Source organism: Ischnura elegans, chromosome 6 (genome assembly GCF_921293095.1).
Source record: "Ischnura elegans chromosome 6, ioIscEleg1.1, whole genome shotgun sequence".
Lineage (NCBI taxonomy): Eukaryota > Metazoa > Arthropoda > Insecta > Odonata > Coenagrionidae > Ischnura > Ischnura elegans.
Genome location: NC_060251.1, coordinates 105,777,097 through 105,798,098, shown reverse-complemented (window position 1 = coordinate 105,798,098; position 21,002 = coordinate 105,777,097). Strand labels below are relative to the sequence as shown.

The 21,002-nt window shown below is 37.3% G+C and overlaps 2 protein-coding genes across 2 annotated transcripts in view; both read left to right on the top strand.

Moving 5' to 3' along the window:
- Positions 1 to 131: 131 nt before the first annotated feature.
- Positions 132 to 15,169, top strand: LOC124161313 (serine/threonine-protein kinase PLK1). Its single transcript, XM_046537624.1, has 10 exons — positions 132 to 394; positions 480 to 704; positions 784 to 1,001; positions 1,102 to 1,197; positions 1,340 to 1,539; positions 5,594 to 5,710; positions 6,705 to 6,878; positions 7,382 to 7,535; positions 12,922 to 13,168; positions 13,465 to 15,169. Exons 1-10 carry the CDS (start codon positions 269 to 271, stop codon positions 13,648 to 13,650), a joined length of 1,743 nt encoding a protein of 580 aa, XP_046393580.1. The 5' UTR covers positions 132 to 268; the 3' UTR covers positions 13,651 to 15,169.
- A 4,847-nt stretch (positions 15,170 to 20,016) lies between these two features.
- The window catches only part of LOC124161310 (structural maintenance of chromosomes protein 4), a 49,944-nt gene continuing 48,958 nt past the window's right edge, over positions 20,017 to 21,002 (top strand). Inside the window, exons 1-2 of the mRNA XM_046537619.1 lie at positions 20,017 to 20,424; positions 20,592 to 20,783. Coding sequence (XP_046393575.1) covers positions 20,146 to 20,424; positions 20,592 to 20,783 — 471 coding nt within the window. The 5' untranslated portion in view covers positions 20,017 to 20,145. The remainder of the gene's footprint in view (positions 20,425 to 20,591; positions 20,784 to 21,002) is intronic.

Here is a 21,002-nt window from a genome sequence, read left to right as displayed (position 1 = left end):
AAGAACGATATTTAAAGAGTCAGTATCCGAAATTAATAATTATGATGATAAAATTTGCCAAATTAATAACATTTCTGTCGTACTCTCCATCCATGAACTCTATTCTCTTCCCTGATTGGCCGAGAAACAGATGTTGAAGTTTGAATTGGAAACCCCTGTGGCAGTTAGACTGAAGTCTCACCACGCAGGGTCGTAAGGAATTAAAAGACTGGGAAAAGACGTTTAAATCGATTTTTATGTTGTGATTATTAATAATAGTGGCTCCAGTATGATTACCGCTCGAGAACCCTCGAAAGCAAAAGCCAAGGTAAATGAGAAGCCGAGTGAAATCCCAGAAGTGATTGAGGATAGCAGGAAGCGTATCACATATCAGAGGGGTCGGTTTTTCGGGAAGGTATGTCTAGTTATGTTATATTGCGGCATCATCAATCCTTCAAATTATCATGGGTTGAAACTGCAGGCATCGTTATTTCTTTCAGGGTGGTTTCGCGAGATGCTATGAAATAACCGACGTTCGAACAAAAAACGTCTATGCAGGAAAGATTATTTCGAAGAAACTTCTCACCAAAAATTTGCAAAGGGAGAAAGTGACACAAGAAATAGAGATTCATCGGAGCTTGAGCCATACGAACATTGTTGGGTTCCATGGCTATTTTGAGGATGCTAATAATGTGTATATTGTGCTGGAACTTTGCAGAATGAGGGTGAGTTTAATATGCTTTTATTTGATCCTCGTTTCATGCTCGGTAAATAGCATAGTAACTTTTGCATTCTTTTTTAAAGTCTCTTATGGAACTTCATAAAAGAAGAAAAATTTTGACTGCACCTGAAGTGCGATATTTTCTCCGTCAAATTCTGCTCGGCGTCAACTTTCTCCATAGCCAAAGGATAATACATAGAGACCTTAAACTTGGAAACTTATTTTTGAATGATAATCTGGAGGTGAAAATTGGGGACTTTGGCTTAGCGACCAGAGTGGCATATGAAGGGCAACGAAAGAAGTAAGTTAATTTCCACAGTTTACATTCTTGAATTTGGAATGATTTTGAGGTTGATACTGTGTGTCCATATGATGCTGATGATTCCATAAACTTATTTCAGAACGTTGTGCGGTACACCGAACTACATAGCCCCAGAAATACTTTGCAAGAAAGGGCATAGCTATGAAGTTGACACATGGTCAATAGGATGTATAATGTAAGTAATTAGGAACCTGGGCGTATCGAATTTGCTTCTCAACATGCTTTAGTTTGTATTGTATTTATGTTTAAGAATTCGTTTTAGTTATCACTTCATCTTTCATTGCCAATTTATCTAAGAACGAGTATTTTTTCAATAGGTACACACTACTGGTAGGAAAGCCACCTTTTGAGACTAATTCCTTGAATGAAACGTATGAACGAATCAAGCGTTGTGAGTATCATCTGCCTAACTCTTTGATGAAATCTGCTGCTAAAGTGATTCAGAGGATGCTCCACCCAGATCCCACAAACAGGCCAAAAATCGAGGACATTTTGACAGATGACTTCTTTGTGAATGGTAAGAGGTGCATTATTTTGAAATACTTTGTTGGGTTGGTCTTGAGTTTTGGGTGGCTGGTAGCGTCTTGAATTTATTTGCTTGAAATGGTGTAATCATTTTTGGTATCTTTAATCTTATTTGTTCATGTCTTGTGTTGCATGTTCCTATTGTATTGGTTCCATCGAGCCATTTTACCTTTTACTAATAAGAACAGAATGTGGAAACAAACATTGGGATACATGCTAATTTATCCCTGCGAATGACACTATTCATTTGAGTGCTGATGAATATCATTTTATATTGATTTAGTATGATTTTATATGATATAAGTGTATTTACAAAATTATTGTTTATGTTCAACTTTTATGTGAGGCCTCTGTAAAGAAAATCAAGTCTGATTGCTTAAATAATGTAATATATGAAGGCATTTCTCTTCTGGACTGGAGAAGATATCTCACCCTATTAGAAATTTTGTTTGGCGTTCTCTTCTTGTTTGTTGCTTAAGTTTGAATAGCATGCTTATTGTAATGTATAAGGTCTTTAAACATTCTTTTAGCTATACATTCTAGCTCCATTTTTTTATACAAATCGATACCCCCACTGCATAAGCACTCATTTATCACCCACCAAATCAAATCCGCTCATATTGGTGCCCAGCAATGTGCATACACTCATATGGCAATAACTGGAGAACAAATGCTCACCACCGAAGCTTGGAAAATTGTAGGTGAGCGTTTATGCTAGGGCTTCTTCCAGCTGAGTGCATTTGTATTGTTGGGCCCCTAGATAAGTGGATTTGATGCGGTGAGCAATAGTTTAGCTCTTGTGCAGCGGAGGTATCGAAATGTATCAGTACATAAGGAGCGAAAGCTTTCTGCCATCCCCTGTAGATTGTTTAATTAGTTGATGACTTAAAGGCGGGAGTTTCAGCATAATCACTGTTTAAAGAAGAGTTAAGGGAAGGAAGAGGGAGATGTGGAGTTGATGATGATTGGGAATTAAGTAAGATTGGTTTTGAATAAGTGACCTCTTAAGAAGTTAACCATTGAATGGAGGTGGCCATATGGGCATGATTTGCTGAATATTGATTAATGTAAAACAATAGAATTGGGCCCAACCGACTGGGCCATGGGCAGAACAATTTTATCATGACAAATACTCTTTTCGTACAATGCATTGTCTTTTTAGTATTATTGATGGCACAACAAGAATGGGTGTTTTCTGGTCATATTACATTGATTTCTGAGAATTTTCTCCTTTCTTGATTCAAAAGTATGGATTTGTCATGGCAGTACTTTACATGAGCAGATGTATAGCATGTGTAATACTTTACAATCAGAGCAGATGGGTAACCCAAGTTTTTTAATGGTTTGTGACACTACAGTGTGTGTGATAGGTGATTGTGGTGGCATAGCTAGGTATAGGATAATGGGATAGCCTACCCAGGGTGAGCTTCTCAGTGGGCAGCTCTATCTGGGGTATGCTATGGATGGTGCTGTGACATTAAAGGCAGCACTCAACCACACAAAGGTGGTGGCACCACTTGGTGTCATGGCAAAATTAGCAGTATGGGAATACACTTTCCTTGACTGTTTTTACAAGTGAAATATTACTGTGATTTTTTATTACAAGTTATGTCTGCATATTTTAAAATGCATATGCCTTCGTTTAATCAATATTTAAATTTTGATTTGGTTGAGAATGTAAATATTAGAAATTTTGAGGCACCTAAACTCATAAAAGTGTTGACTGTTATGTGCATTCTTAAGCACTGCCGGAATGGTATTCCAGCAACGCCTCTGATTATAGAAATCAAAGGGCCTACCATGCAGCACACACTCTAGTTTAGCCTCTGCGTAGCTGTTGTATGGGTGCATGAGGTATCAGGAGGCCTTCCCCCAGTCAATAAGTATTATCTATTCTCTTAATCATTTGGGTGGGGGGGTAATACCATTGACATTGCGTATGATGGGAGAGGGTGAGCATCAGAGTTATTTAGTATTATACATCTTATCTTACTTAACCCCTCAAGCGTGCACGACGCAGCATATGTGTCCTTGCTATTCCGTTCCTATACGGTGCTTTAATCTTAGGTATTCAAATCGCCCAGGGTGCTTTCGGAGGCACTGAAGCTTTTGTGCAGACATTAATTAAAATATTTTTAGTGTCTTAATCGATCACCTCAAAATTTTCAAAAAAATATATTCTCTAAAAAATTGTTTGAACTTGATAATTATTAATATGTTCTTATTATTTTCAGCGCTATTTACTTTTGCCTCCTCCCTGTATGCCGTGTTTAGTAGTTGAACAGTCTGTGATGTTTCTCGTAACAGGGTCCTACACAGGTTTCTGGGCAGTTTTACAGCTGTATCTTGTCTCATATCTCTATATGTTTTTCTCACTCACTACACACTTTCTTCTTTCAACCCTATATGTTTCAATTTGTGGGTTTTGTTGAACAAATTGCGGTCTGGTCAATCAAGCACATTCCGTATTGGTATCTGAGAGCCGTCCTTTGCGCTGTTCTAAATTCTATTCTGATATGATTTTGTTCGCTAAGATTAAAACATTCACTGATGGGTGAAATGTTATAGAGGTAAGGATCTTTATTCACAACTTCCTTCCTCTTTCTATTTCCTCTTTCCAGAGAAATTTAGTGAGCAATGAAAACCTTTCCTTTCCCATTACATTGAGAAAAAATGGTGTTTTGAATACTTGTTTTCTGATAAAATACATTCTGAAGCTTGGTTTTTATTTATTCCCATCGACATGAGCAAACTTAGAATACTATTATTTCCACCAGAGTTGTGGGAACCCACTTATGAAAGCACAATTTTTTGCTTTGGAATTTTCTTTGTAAATTTTCAAGAAACTATGCCATGTAGCAGTTTGTCTCAGTCACTATAACTGTAATTATTTCATCATCAAAAAATACCTCCATTGCCAAGGATCCTCTTAACTCGAATAGGTGATATTTTTTTCCAACTGAATCACACTCAAAGGTTAGAGGTGCTTCTTCACAGCCGATCTCTTCCCAATTATTTTCTTGAAAAGCCACAGAAAAATGAGAATGTATAAATCTTTGAACCGGGAGTCAAGGGAGTATCCAATTGAAACTGAAGTGGTGTCAGAACATTCTCCACTCTTTTATTCCAGAGCGTCAAGCACAGGCTCATCGCTCGGACAACTCAAGAGAGCTAGAAGGCATGGTCATCTGAGGAGGGGTTCAGATATACGGGAGGGGCCCAAGGCAGAAAAAAATAAAACCACCAAAGCAAACGTAGGCGTGAAAAAAACTCCAACCGTCAGCTTCAAACGTCATAAATAAGATACCAGATGCTGGATGGTCCAAGCCTTCACTATCATTGCCACAATGAAAGAGAAAGGAAAGGATGAGTCAGAAGAGCAGATGATATTGAACCACAGAGGAAGGCATTCAGCATCCCCTCATAGAACACACAATCGCTTAGAAAGCACATCAATCTGAGTGTAAGTGGAAGACTATCTTCCATGAGCGTCCACCAGACGCCACACCTAGAGGAAGCATCCTGGTATCAGCTGGAAAAAATATTCTAAAGAAATACGAGCACACAAGCAGAGGCAATTAAGAGGCACAGAACGAAAGCAGGCAGATATGTCTCACATATATACTCACTGAAAGTAAATATATGGAAGATTAATAGATAGGAATACCTAATAAAACTTTTGGATGCCTATGGTGTGTCGCACACGCTTGAGGTATGGCATTCAGAAGACGCAGACGTTGCGTCGCACACGCTGAGAGGAAGACCACAGGCATTTAAAGTCACGCTTGAGGGGTTAATCACAGCATTTGATGAGTATTGCAGTGCTTAAGTTATAATATATATGTATTCTTGTCCTGTAAATGAAACTATTGGGTGACCCAGTATAAAAAAATAACCTAAACAGTTTACAAACAAAATAACTTAACCTATTTCAGTCATTCTTTTTTTTTTTTTTTTTTTTGTACTGAAGGTTTTGGTGTAATGTCTTATACTTTTTCATGCATCTGTGATCTTTTACCTCTATTAACTCTGCTGTTATCTTTCAGGATACATACCTATGCAGCTGCCACTCTCTTGCTTAACCATGGAGCCACGGTTTGATTCAATGGAAAATGCTCCATCTGCAGCCTCAAGGAAACCTCTGAATGAGATGAATTCAGAAGGTAAAAATGAGGTTTATTACTTTGGTCATTATAACATATTTTGTTCTAAAGTTTCTTGTATCATTAGTATGTTTATTGTTGCCACATTAAAATGTCTTTTCTAATGGGAAACAGTAGAAATGTTGTCATCATGACAACTCTTTGTTGGAGTTGCTTGATAATCAATTTATTCACTTCTTTTTTACTTACATAGGGACAGGAGCCTCTGTATTTTACTTTATTTTAGAATAATCAAGAAATTTTATCCCTCCTCCCCCAAGTCAGTTCTGTGTCAGTTCTTACCTTGTTAGCATTACATGCAAAAGTGAATTAATTTTTAGTGCCCAGTTTTCTCCGTATGGGCTTCATATTCCAATGAGTGCTTAGCATGTAATTTTATTTTCTTTTTAAGAAAAGTATGTGTATTTCATTGCTGAAAATTTTTATTCCAAATTTCTAAAAAGGAAGTACAAGTCTCTTTCATTTGATGTAATTCCTTAATTTAAGAGCTCTCTCTACTATGAATTAACGAAGTTTATGTAATTTTCATTGCTTCTTTTTGAGACTAATTGATTAACAGTACAGCATAGTATAACAGTCATGATTCTTTTTTTATTTAGACATCTTACAATCCTGGTTTTAGAGTCATTAGCAAAGAAATTAAACTGTGTAAAAATGCAGTTTTGAATGAGAATGGTCTTAAACCCATTTTACTTTGAAACTTGCGTTAGGAATACTGGCGAAGCAGAAAATACCCTTTCTCTAATTGGCATGCAATGTAGCCAAATCTTGCTCCCCAGCATCAAAGTGTATTAATGATGAAGCATGAGTTGTAATTGTTTTGCATAAGATGGGAGTAATGCAATTATTTGGAAGAAAATATATAGTCAAAATCTTGAAAATGCAACATGCAAGTCATTTTGATTGAGAGGATAGGAATATTTGCCTTATTGTAGTAGTGTTACTTTCTGGAATATATATGCTTGTCCTTTAATTGTAACATTGCTTTCTGCAGAAAACATGAAGTTTAGCCGTCCGAAAGTGAAGCCACTTGGACCTCCAATGCCATCAAATCACAAAGTTATGCCAAATGCTCCCTATGACCCTCGCTCGCACTGGGTAACATTGCAAGAGCAGCTTAATCAAGTCTTGAGAAAAAATCCTGCGAGAGAAGGATGTATAAATACAGGTATGTGGTTCAACTTTAATACATACGTATATGCATGATAGTCAAGCTCGAGAATATGTATTGGACTAATTCGGAGTTGCTAACGCAAAGACAGAAATATTTGTTGTTGAACTTGATTTGAGGTGCATAATTATTTGTTCAATATTTTATGTTAAATAATAAATTCAGAATCATTATCACACATCAATAATCCTAAGATTGGTTTAATACTGCTCTCCATTCTACTCTCCTATCTGCTAGCCTTTTCATAGTGATGTATTTCTTCTCTTTTACATCCGTTATAACCTTCCCTATGTAACTCCTTCAGGGATGTCCCTTGCCCTTCCTCCCTTCTACATGTCCTTCCATGATTTTTTCATCAAGCCATCATGCCTCATAATGTTGCCAACTAAGTTTTTACATCTTCTCCTTAAGGTTTTCCAAAGACTTCTCTATTTTATTGTTAGGTTTTGTTGCTCTTTTCTTTTCTCGTGAAATTATTGTGTTCCTATACCATTTTTCAGATGATGCTGAGGATCCAGCAGCCCAGCCAATGGTTTGGGTCAGCAAATGGGTTGATTATTCTTATAAGTATGGATTTGGCTACCAGTTATCAGATGATTCAGTGGGTGTAGTTTTCAATGATCACACCAAGTTAGTTGTTTTAGGGAATGGAAGGTTAGTGATGTTATTTAACCTTTTTAGTTGCTGTATGTTGTTAATAGATTTAATGTTTTATACCTAAATTTTTGGAGTTCAGATTCACGGTATAAATATAACTCATTACATACAGTGAGTCCTCGTTCAACGTCACCCCGTTTAACGTCATTTCGCGATAACGTCACGAAAATTTTGAGACCGTCATTCGTTTATCGCACCTACGCTTTGTGATAACGTCACGTCTTTCAAATTTCGCGTAAAAAAAGGTGAAGCGGCGGGCGTTGCAGGCTGTTCGTTTTGTGGGCGGTAATATAGTCAGTCTATACTAAGTGTAAAACAGTGTTGTTTATTGATAATTGCGATTACGGTTTTAGCAAAAATGTCTGCAAAATAAATTCTTGCATAGGTGCGCAAGGTTTAACTTGACATAATGGTTTTCAGGAACCTAAAAAGTGATTTCAAGGCATTTTTCCGTGTAGAATTCGGAGTTTTTGTCGTCACTTTTTTCGCCGAGTTCACAATAATTTTGGTTCCTGTAACTGCGACGATGTTTCAGCGATGATGATGCCCAAGGTTCTTAGACTGTACTCTAAGAACCTTGGATGATGCGCAGGCGACGCTCGCCCGGGCGACCACCATAGCGAAGCCGAAAAGCAAATGCTGGAAGATACAAAAATGGAGAAGGATTTACGTCACTGCTGCTATTGTCGTTGATGAAGACAGGAACTCTTATTTATGCGATGGTTTGGCATTCCCGCCGTAAAAAATGCCCCAGATATGATATGCTAACATTTTTTTCGCGCAGGAATTGTGAGATCTAGGAGCCGATATTCACTTTTTACATTGATTCTTATGGGATATTATGCTTTGATTAACGTCATTTCGTTTATCGTCACTTTTTTCAGGAACAGTAAGTGACGTTATACGAGGATTCACTGTATACCCTGATGAGGTGATGAATGCAATGAAATGACTGGTGAAAAAAATGAACAAATTTGAGGAATCGCGAAAAAAAAATTGATACATATAACTAAAATTAGCATGAAATACAATTATGGTCAGATGGATGTTCTCTTAAGTTTTGTTGAACAGTTATTTTTGAAAGGGGGACACTTTGCACTTGGTGTAATAATCTGTGGAGGGGCGGGACACTTGTTGTGGACAGGAGAACAACGGCTGCATGCTCATATACGGAGAATATCTTCAAAAATTATGGCACGAACACTTGCGGACAAACCGCTTCAAAGGGGGTTCACCGCTTCGGAATTTTCTATGCTTACGTAAACCGGTGAGATGTCCACGGAATAACTGTGTCACTCCATGTAAAGGAAGCCAGCTACACCAGTCGTTCACTATATGAAGCTCTCTCTCCAGGCCACTTTCTTGAGACCACTGCTCCTTGGTCTCTCTCGACCGTCTTCCACTGTCCCGTCAACCGTTCTCTTTCCCACCTCGTGATATTCTCTAGTCACCTTTTTTTATTCCCAAAATCCAACGCATACACACACCGAGACACCCTCTATAGGAGTCATTGGGAATCACTCAGACTCCCACGCGGGAACATGAGCACACAAAAAAAAACACACTCATACAAATCATATAATGGTAACTGAAATAATTGTGTTACAATATGTTTTTACATATTGGGCTACTACAAAAGTAGTATGTGACTAAGTTTTATGCTTGGGTCGGTACCGCTAATACCAAACTTTACATCTATTGCACATTTACTCTCATGGAAAGAAAAAAATGTTGCCAGCCAAAATTTTTCATGAGTACGGACTTAATATCAAGTTTGCAATGTTGGCAAATTCTGCTCCAGGTTGGAGAGCAACAAACACTTTGGGCATAATGGCATTTCATCCTTGCTGGTCAAAAGGGCTTTTTCTCTGCAATGGGAAGTACCTACCTATAGTGAGTCCCCTACCTGGTATTAGAACAGAGACATTTCCTGTGCAGCAGTGGAAAGGGAAGGGGCCTGATGAGGCATTATTCCCAGAATATGGTCTTGCCGTGCGACATCCTAATGTGTGTAAGCATAAATGAATTTGATAAGGTCAATAGCTTTATTAGTATTATTGTTACTTTTCCTCTTCTATTCTTGACCTTGTTTAATAACTTTTTATGATATTTCTTGGAGTTTAGGTCAATAAAAACCAAGTTATAGCCAACATTTCGATTTATTTAAAATCATCCTCAGGGCTATGAAATAGAAAACATGAACAATATAAAATAAAAAGATGACAACATCCAACAATATACAATATTTTTACATAAAAATGTTACGATCGCGTTTTTTATACAGTAATATAATTTAAAGTATACACATATATACAGTGAGTCCTCGTTTAACGTCACTTACCATTCCTGAAAAATGTGACGATAAACGAAATGATGTTAATCGAAGCACAATATCCCATAAGAAACAATGTAAAAAGTGAATATCGGCTCCTAGACCTCACAATTCCTACGCGAAAAAATTTTAGCGTATCATATTTGGGCCATTTCTTACGATGGGAATGCCAAACTATGGCATAAACACGAGTCCCTGTCTTCATTGACGGCAATACCAGCAGCGACGTACATCCTCCATTTTTGTATCTTCCCGCATTTGTTTTTTCGGCTTCACTATGGTGGTCACCTGGGCATCATCATCGCTGAAACATCGTCGCAGTTACAGGAACCAAGATTAATTGAGAACACGGCGAAAAAGTGACGCCAAATACTCCGAGTTCTACACGGAAAAATTCCTAGAAATCACTTTTCAGGTTCCAGAAAACCGTTATGTCAAGTAAAATTTGCTAAAACTTTACTTGACATTTACGCACCTACCTAAGAATTCATTTTGCAGAAAATTTGCTATATATGTAATCGAAATTGACCATAAACACACCGTTTTACACTTCGTTTAGACTGACTGTATTACCGCCCACAAAACGAACAACCTGCAATGCCCGCCGCTTCGCATTTTTTCTCGCGCGAAATTTAAAAGACCTGACCAGACCTGACGTTATCGCGAAGCAAAGGTGCGATAAACGAATGACGGTCTCAAAATTTTCGTGACGTTATCGCGAAATGACGTTAAACGGGGTGACGTAGAACGAGGACTCACTGTATATAAGAACTGAATAGAATACACAAAAAATTTTGACATACCTCTTTTTTAAAAAAATAGCTTTATTAACGCTTTTGTGGCTGTGGCTAAGTCTGACATAGTATTTAGGGCTTAAAACAACATTTTAGCTAGTTCGGTATCTTTTTATCATTTGCTAGGATGAAAATCAATACCAGACATTCTCTTAGGTTGATACCAACCTTGTCAGTAACTGTTAGTCTTTCTGAACATTCTATTTTTTTGAGCTTGTGAAAAAAAGAAAAAGTATTTTTTAGTTTCAAATTTTTGTGCAATAGAGGGTGTATTTGGGTGAAATTGCTCTCAAAGAAACTGCCACTGAAGATTCTTAGCAGCCATATGGCTTATGTGTGATACCATGCACCAGTCTGTAAAAAAATAATTAGTAGCAATTATTGAAGCTACAAGTATACTCAAATGGCATTATTCAAGAGTTCTGAATTAATTTTGGCCTTATGTCTCAACCTGTATGAGAGAATCTTATTGGAAGAACTGAATCCTCGGATACAGTTCTGGTTTATCCCAAGCCTTCTAATGTCGAGTGCCTAAGAGTTAGGAATCTGATCAGAATTTCAGTAGCCTGCATTAATCTTAAGTTGGTAAATTAATTAAAATGTGAATGAATTTTATGATACACAGCAGACTCCTGATTATGCGGCTGTAGTTCATCCGTGTTGTGGCTTATCCGTGCATAAGTTTAACACTTCTTCGATGTTTTCCACGATCTTTATATAAAACTTACTCGGATGCAAAAGCACCTGGCTATTTGCATTTTAATGCAAGGATACACCGGCCTTATTGTTTCCAATAGATCCCCCTTTGTAAAAAGGAATTATTTTATTTACTTTCTGGCAAGGAATCTTTAAAGTTTACTTGGATACCTGCTCTAGTGTGCAGACGACGATCAGCGGGGGGAAAAAAACTCTAGATTAAATTTAGAAGATTCTTCAATGGTTGACAATCGTAAATTGAGAGAAATGTTGTTTACAGTATATAATTGTAAATTTCATATTGTTAACGTGCAATTATTGCTGTGGCTTCGCATTCGGTTGAAACGGCCCAAAGGAACCGGGGATTTCGTCACTCGGACATATTTATGTCATGACTATTCTAGGTCAGACTGGAGAGGTAGGGAATAGTAGAAGTGAAGGCAGTGGGGGAAGTGGAAGTAGAGATAGTAAGAGTCACAGCCAGGCCCTCGCCTGCGTTGACAAATTGCCAAAACCTCTGGTCTCCAATAACCGCTGCTGCGTGAAGTTGTGATCGCACGCCGATTACCTTCACGGAAGTTCCATGATCATGTTATCTAAGCATCACGGTGTGCAAGTGTGTTCAGGGATCAACAAACCGCGTGATGTAGCAGTTGCTTGCCGGGCAACTTGTGCGAGGTGCGACTATGAGGCGTGGTGCCTGGCAGTGTAGCTTTCGACGTCACTCAGCTGTTTTAAGCAATCATGCAAACCCATTTTCTGAATCCGTGATCTCAGACACGGGTGCGCTGTTTTTGGAAATCTGATATTACATGGAGCAATAGGAAAACGAGTGCAATCACATTCATCATCATCATCATCATTAGTCAACAATCCTAAGATTGGTTTGACGCAGCTCTCCATTTCTCTCTCCTATCCGCTAATCTCTTCATAGCTACATATTTATTCTCTTTTACATCCTTTATAACCTGTCCTATATAACTCATTCGGGGCCGTCCCTTGCCCTTTTTCCCTTCCACTTGTCCTTCAACGATTGTCTTCATCAGCGTGGCTCAAAATGTGGCCAACTAAGTTGTCCCTTCTTCTGCTTAATGATTTTAGGAGGCTTCTCTTTTCTCCTACTTTCCTTAGCACTTCATGGTTACTCACACGGTCAATCCATTTTTCTTCATCATTCTTCGGTAGCACCACATTTCGAATGCTTCCACTCTTGACTTCTCTGCTGCTGTCAACGTCCAAGCCTCGCTTCCATAGAGAAATATACTCAATATGTAGCATCTGATGAATTGTTTCCTTACTACATTATCCCTGCTAAATAGATCACGGTGGGAAAAGATAGCTGTGAATGATTCTGGAAAGCAGCCTATAATAATAGACAATATGCATAAATAAGAATTGATTGTTTGATTTACCTGAATTATGAAAATTACTGGAAATTAAAGTGAAAGTTTGGATTATTCGTGTTTTCTGATTAGGTATTTGTGCCACCTCTCCCTATCATTAGCCCGGATAATCAGGAGTATGCTGTAGTCTCTAACATACTTTAATTTTTACTTTTCAGAAACTTGCACTATATTGATAGGGATAGGCAAGAGCACTATTATACTACGAAAGATTATCCTGCTCAGCTGGAGAAAAAGATGAAATTGTTGAATTACTTCTTACGTTATATGGCTGAGAATTTACTCAAGGCTGGAGGTGGTGTAGCTTGTAAGCCATCTGATAATCTTGCTCGCCCACCATGGCTACATGAATGGTTCCGTTCTTCACAAGCTGTGGTGATGCATCTAACAAATGGCACTCTTCAGGTAATATTTTTGTGGTTTTGGACTTCATTATATGATTTGCCAGTTTGTTGGCTTTGCCATTTTAATTTTGCTTTATGTATCCAAAATAATAATTTACCGTCATTAAACCATTGTTCATAGCAGCCTTTGATTGGTAGTTAAGCACCCATTTATTCTCTAAATGCTCTTATCTTTAATCTCTTATCATTATATCCCTCATTGTTTACTTTATTCATAGTGTGAATCTATTATTTCTGTGCTGCTGTTGTTTGAAGTGTTCCTTCTTTTACAAATCATATCTTTTATTTTGTCTACAGATTAACTTCATGGATCATCAAAAAATTGTGCTTTGTCCTCTTATGGGGGCAGTTACATTAATCAATGGTGAAAATCAATTCAATACATACAGATTTTCAGCCATTGAGCAGCATGGATGCAGTCCAGGAATGGCTGAGCTACTTGAACGTGCGCTTAAGAATGTTAATAGGCTTCTTGCCAAGTAACAAAAGGAAGTTATTCTTGGTATTACTCTGATGGTTGCCTGGTGTTTACTCTCCACCATTAAGTCCTTCCTTCACTTGTCTTGGAGTTAACAGTATCAGAGAGTCCAAACAGTCGATGCAACTTGTGCCTTGTGTGAAGTTTCACTGTAAAGAAAAGAAGATTTGTTATTTTTGAGCTTGTTAACTTTAGTTGACTGAACTCACAACTGTGCAGCAAGTTGTATGTTTTGAAAGGTGTTTTGGTAGAACTCCTTTCTCCATGCATTTTCTTTTGTAACATTCTAATCAAAGGTCTTTACCCTTGATTTTCATCATGTTCCCCCTTCCTTAAACAATTTTGATATCATTTGTGATGGAAGGAAAGTGATTTTTGTAAGTCTCGGCTATTTATTTGTAATCAGCTAAAATTAGAACTGAAGTTCTGACTCTTGGATATTTTCAATTTTTGGAAAGTGTTCACTACTTTATGTGCGAATCTCTTCTTTATACTTTTGAATGGCCCTATAGCTTATTTGTAGCTCTAAGGATTTTTATTTGTGATGTTTTTCAATGACAAGTTGTTTTTAGAATGAACGGACCAACCCTTAATTTTAGAAGAATAGTCATTGTAATTATGTCTTGTTTATGTGTAGTCAACATCTAAATCATATAAAAGAAATGTTTGGAGCAGATGTTTGAGTGAGACATATTTGAATTTCATGCATTCTCTATTTTTAGTGATAATTTATTGTAAGAGTTGAAAATTTATTTTCACCAGTCAAATTACAGGTAAACTTTACATGGCACTCATTAAATCACTCCTTATGTTTGGAAATTCCTTGAAACTACGCCATAGCTGTGATATTTTTTTATGTCAGTATTGGAATTCTGTTGAAACAAATGCAGGGAATAAAGCCTGCAAGGCCCAGCATGCTTTTTTAAATGATTTTATTTTAGTTATCCGTTAAGAGAGGAAACCCTATCGAAGGGATGTCCCATTTTAGGTCGGCCATCTATATGCAATTCAACGAGTTTCAACAGAAGGTACACTTTCACAGATATAGTCTTCAGATTCAAAAGTGATTTAGTATTGTTCCCACTTTCCCCAATGCTACATTTTTCATACCAAGGTAATATATATTTTACCAATTATTGGTGCTCGACTTTCAGATCATTGGTAATACATATATTTTGATTACTTGTTTACTGTAGAAGATTGCATTCCATCTCTGATGTCATCATGTCCCGTATGAGTTTTATTTGTTCACAAGCTGTCATGAATTGTGCTGAATGTTTGTATTATAGGTTGACATTTATGAACGCTTGTACTATTTCTGTTATCAACTCTTTATGTGGTGATTTAATCACCTCACATCTTGATATGACCCCTTATTATATTAGGTCACATTGCTTGGTTCACAACCCTGAAATATTCATACTTCAACATGTTTCGTTGTCTTACATGCCATTTCTCTTTGTTAGAGGAATGTCAGTATTTTATGTGAATAAAAGTTTTAAGAATTAAAAAAAAATAATTCAATTTACAATTTTTCAAATAACTATAGGCACACTGAATCTTGTGATGCTCTTATCCTTACCAGTTAGACAAATGTTTGTAGCCGCAAAAATATTCCTGCAATCTACTTGTACATTTTACACCAGTGTATTTGTTAAGGAAAGAGGAAGCAGTTGCTTCAGCTCCCATTTTTTTTTTTTTTTTTTAATGTACGATATTGTGGCATAAGATAATGCCCAAATGAATGAATCACTGTCGCGATCAGAGATTTTTGCATGTAGACATAATGATACAATTTGAATTCACACATGACATGCGTACAGTATTATTGGTATTATGTTGCAATTAGGTGGATATTGTATGTGTATGACTTTCCAATTAAGTACTAATTGAAGAAAAAGCATTGCACTGTAATCGGGCCAATTTAGTATTCATGGAAATGCCTCGTCATTCTTTGCACCTAGTTAGGAAATAAAATTTTTACTATGGTATGGGTCACTGCTGTTCATTGCCAAGATAGTAAACGAAATACCTAATCACTTCTTTTTATGGGCTTTATCTGTTTACAATGATTGTATTGCTGGCTTGAAAATTTTCACTTTTCATTTAATTGCAAAAAATAGATATTGTCATTTAAAAATAGGCTTGAAATACGTACTCCAGGGGTAATAATCTTTTGATTCAGGCAATAAAAAGTTATAGGAAACCCACTCTATTGGTGTGAAGTAGTAAAAATATACCTATGAAAAGTTAATTAAATTTTCTACAGTTATTGAATAGTCGGGGAAATTCAGTACATGAGGAAACTAGAAAAGTACATAAACTCAGTATGTATTGGTGAAATTAGTCTCTCCACCATTAGCCCTTGTTACTCACTCTGACCTCTGCATGACTGAGGATAAAATTTCGACAGGAAACGTGAGTAGGCTAGACCACTACTTAATTTTCTACTGAGTTGGTGGTAATGGATCATAGCAATGGAAGAACTTTAAGATTTAGTAAAATATACCTCTATCTAAAAAATTTAATGGGACTGGGAAAATGGCTTTGAAGTCACGTTAGATTCTGTGCACTAAAGTGTCTTACGGGTTGTGCTGTGACAGGATGAGTAAAGAGTTCCTGTATATTGATTGTGTGAGTCTCAAATATTGCAGTTGACTTTTTTTTTAAAGGGATGAGAATTTTTAGTCAAGGTTGTTTCCCCTTCTTATATATGGTTTATTCTGTGGTAAAACATCATTTGCAAAGATAGGTTTGAACCCTTTTTACTCTTGCAATTTCGTCAATCACACATCCTATTAGCAGCCGAAGTAGATATCCCCAGTGTGCCTGTACGTGGGACATTTGGCTATGCAAGTTGACATAAGGTTGCAAAATATATATCCTTTCTGATGGAGATATGATGCATTTCTATGCAACCTGACATGGTATGTTAAAAAAAGTAGTGCATGGAAACCCTTTTTATAGTTGTAAAAATATTACATCAACTCTTTGATCAGTTATTGCTTGTTCAAAGTATGATATTTTAAAATATAAACAGCACAAAATCTTAGTTGCCAAAAATAATGCATGTACATTGCCAATCCTGCTGTACATTAAAACAGCAGTGGAGGCATGTAGCAATACCATATGGTTCCTGGGAAATGTTGAGCACCATAATTTCCTGTAGAAGGGGTGCACGTCAACAAGGTATGCTTCATTTTAAAGCTGTTTTATTCTATGATTATAATTTTGTATTAAGCAAAATTTTTGTCCGTTGGGGAACCACTAGGTGGGTAAAATTTTTCAAAAGTTCTGCATTGAAAACTTAAGCACCTTATTAAAAGTGTTTGTTTCTAATTGGCTGTAGATGCATTGAATAAAGTTTTTAAAGGGCGTACTTTTTTGTATCAAATACTCATTTCTACAAATTTTTGTTGAATTCTCAATAAGAAAAAAATGGACGAATATTGTAACTTTGAAAATACACAACTAGCAGGTACATCACAGTACTATGTACTTGGCATTGATAAATTGAACAGATAATGAGTAAGAAAAATATTGTTTGCTCTCACACCAATGATAGTGTCACCAAAAAGCCTTTCAAATTGTGTCACATTTCTAGTTTTCAATTGCACTCATGATCTTGAAGAGCATGTGTCCTTACAATTCTACTTTAAATATGACTGAACTGATTCACTCCTTGGTTCAAATGCACACTTAACATACATCATAATTTGCCAATATTGTATACACCCCAGTATTTATTTAATGTAATTCAGTAGAGGGGCAGCGCTGGAATAGAAATAATCTTCTTGATATCCCTACTGCCATATCCGTTTTCCTCAAATGTGCTGCTCAAATTGAATGCTGAATTGCTCTACCTGCTCAAGTGTTTGCTCACCTACTTCAGTGGCATAGCTAGGAATTTAGTTCGGGGGGAGGGGGGGTCCAAAATCAGGGGTAAAAATTTTTGAAAAACCCATACCCCTAGCAATGCTTGTCTAATGCATCCACTGAATCCTGCAGCCCTCTTGCTGACTGGCTAATCAACGCCTGGTCATCTGCGAGCCTCAATAGTTTTAACATCTTTTCCTACACTTTTACTCAAGCGTCCTACTCATACGCCCTCTTACCATCTCCTCAGCATAAATGTTAAAAAAGCAACATTGATAGTGGACAGCCTTGCCTCACCCTTCAGCCAATTCTTAACCACATTAGAGATTCTCTGTCTTTTACCCACTCTTATGGTCTGGGCCATAAAAAGATTATAAATGAGTTGCCTATCCCTCCACTCTAAGCCTATTTTCTTTAGAATCTCCATTAACTTAGCCCAGTCCACTTTATCAAGTGCTTTTTCTAAAACCAAGAAGCAGGCATACAAATCCTGATTATATTCTAGGTTTCTCTCTACTAGGCTACACCTCTTTGCTGCTATTGCATCTCGAGGTGAAGTTCCCCTTCTAAAATCAGAGTGATTGTCATCATTTAATTATGTCTCCCTGTCTGTTTAAAATTCTTGAGGCCTGTTTATACTATACCTACTTTTACGCATACAAGTTAATGTCTGTTTGCGTGAATCACTTTTGTGGAACGGAACTTGTACATATGCATGAAATGCACTAAATTATAACAGGTTCTATTTTCCGTTCATGCACTCGCAAGGGCAGATCGAGAATCTTTTTCTGGGGGGGGGGGGCACCAGAGTCTGACAGGCAAATGGTCTTCTCATATTTGGGATGAAAAATTACAGGCAACAATGTAGCTAGGAAATGTACTGTTAATTTTATTACAGAAGTTATATTAATATGGAAATATTTATAGCTTAAAAATTGAAATATAAAATTATGCATCCCATTAATAAAAATAAAGTAAATAGAATTTGTGCATTAGAAATTTTTTTCCATCATAAAATAAAATATTGAAAAATCATGAATTTACAAAAATGAGTCAACTAGGAATTAACCCACAAATCAATCATCATTCAATCACTCTCCAACCACCCTTCCCTTGACTTTTCAGAGGCTCATGCGTGGGAAACTGTCAGTGCCCACCACTATGGTACCCTAGCCTTCATATCCTAGGATCCCCAATGCAAGATTATCATCCTCCTCTCCTAGCTCTTAATCATAATAGCCACTGTTCTTGAGCATTAAGTGCCAACTGTCAAGAAATTCCCTCATTTTTCCATAAACTCACTCAAGTCATTGTGTAGGTGCATACACACTCTTGGAAATGATAAATTCCAGGAAAATTTTTTAAGACAGCTGCCCCCTCCCCCTCCAGAAGCAAAAATCGCACATGCCTTTACGGAAAATAGTATTTTCTCAAGCAAATAATTTTAAAAACTAATAAAGAGCTTTTACAGTTTCCTTAAAATGTTGGTTTCATTCACATTTCCCATACTCAAATCTTACCTATACATAACTTGAACAACCATGGCTTTCCCCCCCCCCCCCTCCCCCAGTTTTGATCCTGCAGGATCCCATGGGTACGCCCAAGGTTCTTAGAGTAAGAACTAAGTACTAAGAACAGTCTAAGAACCTTGGGGTACGCCCTTGTAGTTAATATTAACTTAAGTTTATCATCTATTCAACCTCGGATTTGACTGATATGATTACAGTGTTTGGAGTGGGTGAATTGGTCAATACTTAAGGAACTTTATTCCGCTTATAATCCTATTTTTGTCGACATATTGGAATCGAGGATAGAAAGAAATAGGAGTAACTATGACGGAGAAAGTGTTCCACATCGATTCGCACGGGATGAGTGAATTTCTGTTTCAAGGGGCATTAGCAAAGCATTGGTTAAATTTAGTGAGTTTGACGCACGCAGCGAGTATGATGATGTAGCTATATTATAGCGGCTATAAGTGTTTTACTGGGAGAAAATGACCTTCAGTACAAGTGTGAGAGACCGATTAGAGACGTCTCAGGCATTGATCCCCACTAAAGTCGCGCGAATCGTAAGTCCTAAGGGATTGACCTTGCAATAGAGGTGTTGGAACCGAATTCATTTCACGGAGAGCGGCATATCATTTAGAAATCGATTTAGATTCGAAGGTGGAGATTGATTGAGATAAAAACAGGGAACCCGGAGTTAACCTCAAGGTCCATCAGTTAATCCAATTGAATCGGAATCCAAATTCATCCGTTGAACAACAATAGAAACTCGATATTGGGTATGCAGTACCACCAACCCACCAACAAATTAGCGATGGTCTTATGGATGACAACAAACATTTTATCGCTGATTTTTAGAAATATACTGGAAATAAGTCATTAATTCAATGTATTTTTAAAACTTTATGATTCATACTGAATAAAGATGACATCTTGACCACGGTCGCTTATTAATGACACTAAGTTTCATCATTTTTTTAAATTGGCGCGAATGAATACAGTTGGTAAAGTGTTAGTCATTTCGGCGCGTTTACCGATGTTTATGGAACAATTTTGTTTTGTACACTCCTGCACAATCATGAAGAGCATTCATTAAGTAAACACCGTATTGTAGTGGCAATGACATCTGGAGGATCCGCTGAAAGAGCTAAGAAACGGAGGTGTGACGCTGGTGCTGTGGAACCGGTCGACGTTGAGATGGAAGAATCCGTCGACGACCAAAGTACAAATGAAGATGTACGGGAAGGAGGAATGCAACTTGGTGATGTTTACATTCCTCCTCCACCTATTGCAGCATGCAGTTCTGAGGCAAAAGGTGTGCGACTCATGATCACGAAAATTGTAAATGAGAATTTCAAAAGTTATGCTGGTGTACAGGTTCTTGGGCCTTTCCACAAGGTGAGATTGACTTGCAGATATTACCTCGAATGTAGTCCATTCACTGTACCATTAGTGAACGTTTTGTGATGCCCTACTGCTCATTGGTGGCACTATATTGTTGTGGCCTATCTTTGTGCTTCTGTAAGAACTGATGTTATTTCATGCTTTATTTATTATAATTCCAGTGCTTCACAGCAATTGTTGGGCCTAATGGCAGTGGGAAAAGTAATGTTATTGACTCGCTTCTGTTTGTTTTCGGCTATCGCGCAGCCAAAATTAGAAGCAAGAAGGTATCTGTTTTAATCCACAAGTCTCCATTGCATCAGGACTTGAACAGGTGTACTGTGGCCGTTCATTTTCAACAAATCATTGATCAGGTTGGTATAAGATTGCTTTTGAAACAATTTTCGATATTCCAAAATACTGCAAGAAACGAGTAACTTTGTAAGCAGTCACGCGCACGGTTGCAAAGTTATTTATACCAAGGGCGAAATTCACATTGAAAAACTCATTTGGCTTGGCCGGGTACCGTAACATCTTGTTCGGTAAACTCAGCCTGAGATTGGCGTTGGAAGAAAATAGAGCGCTTTGTTGTG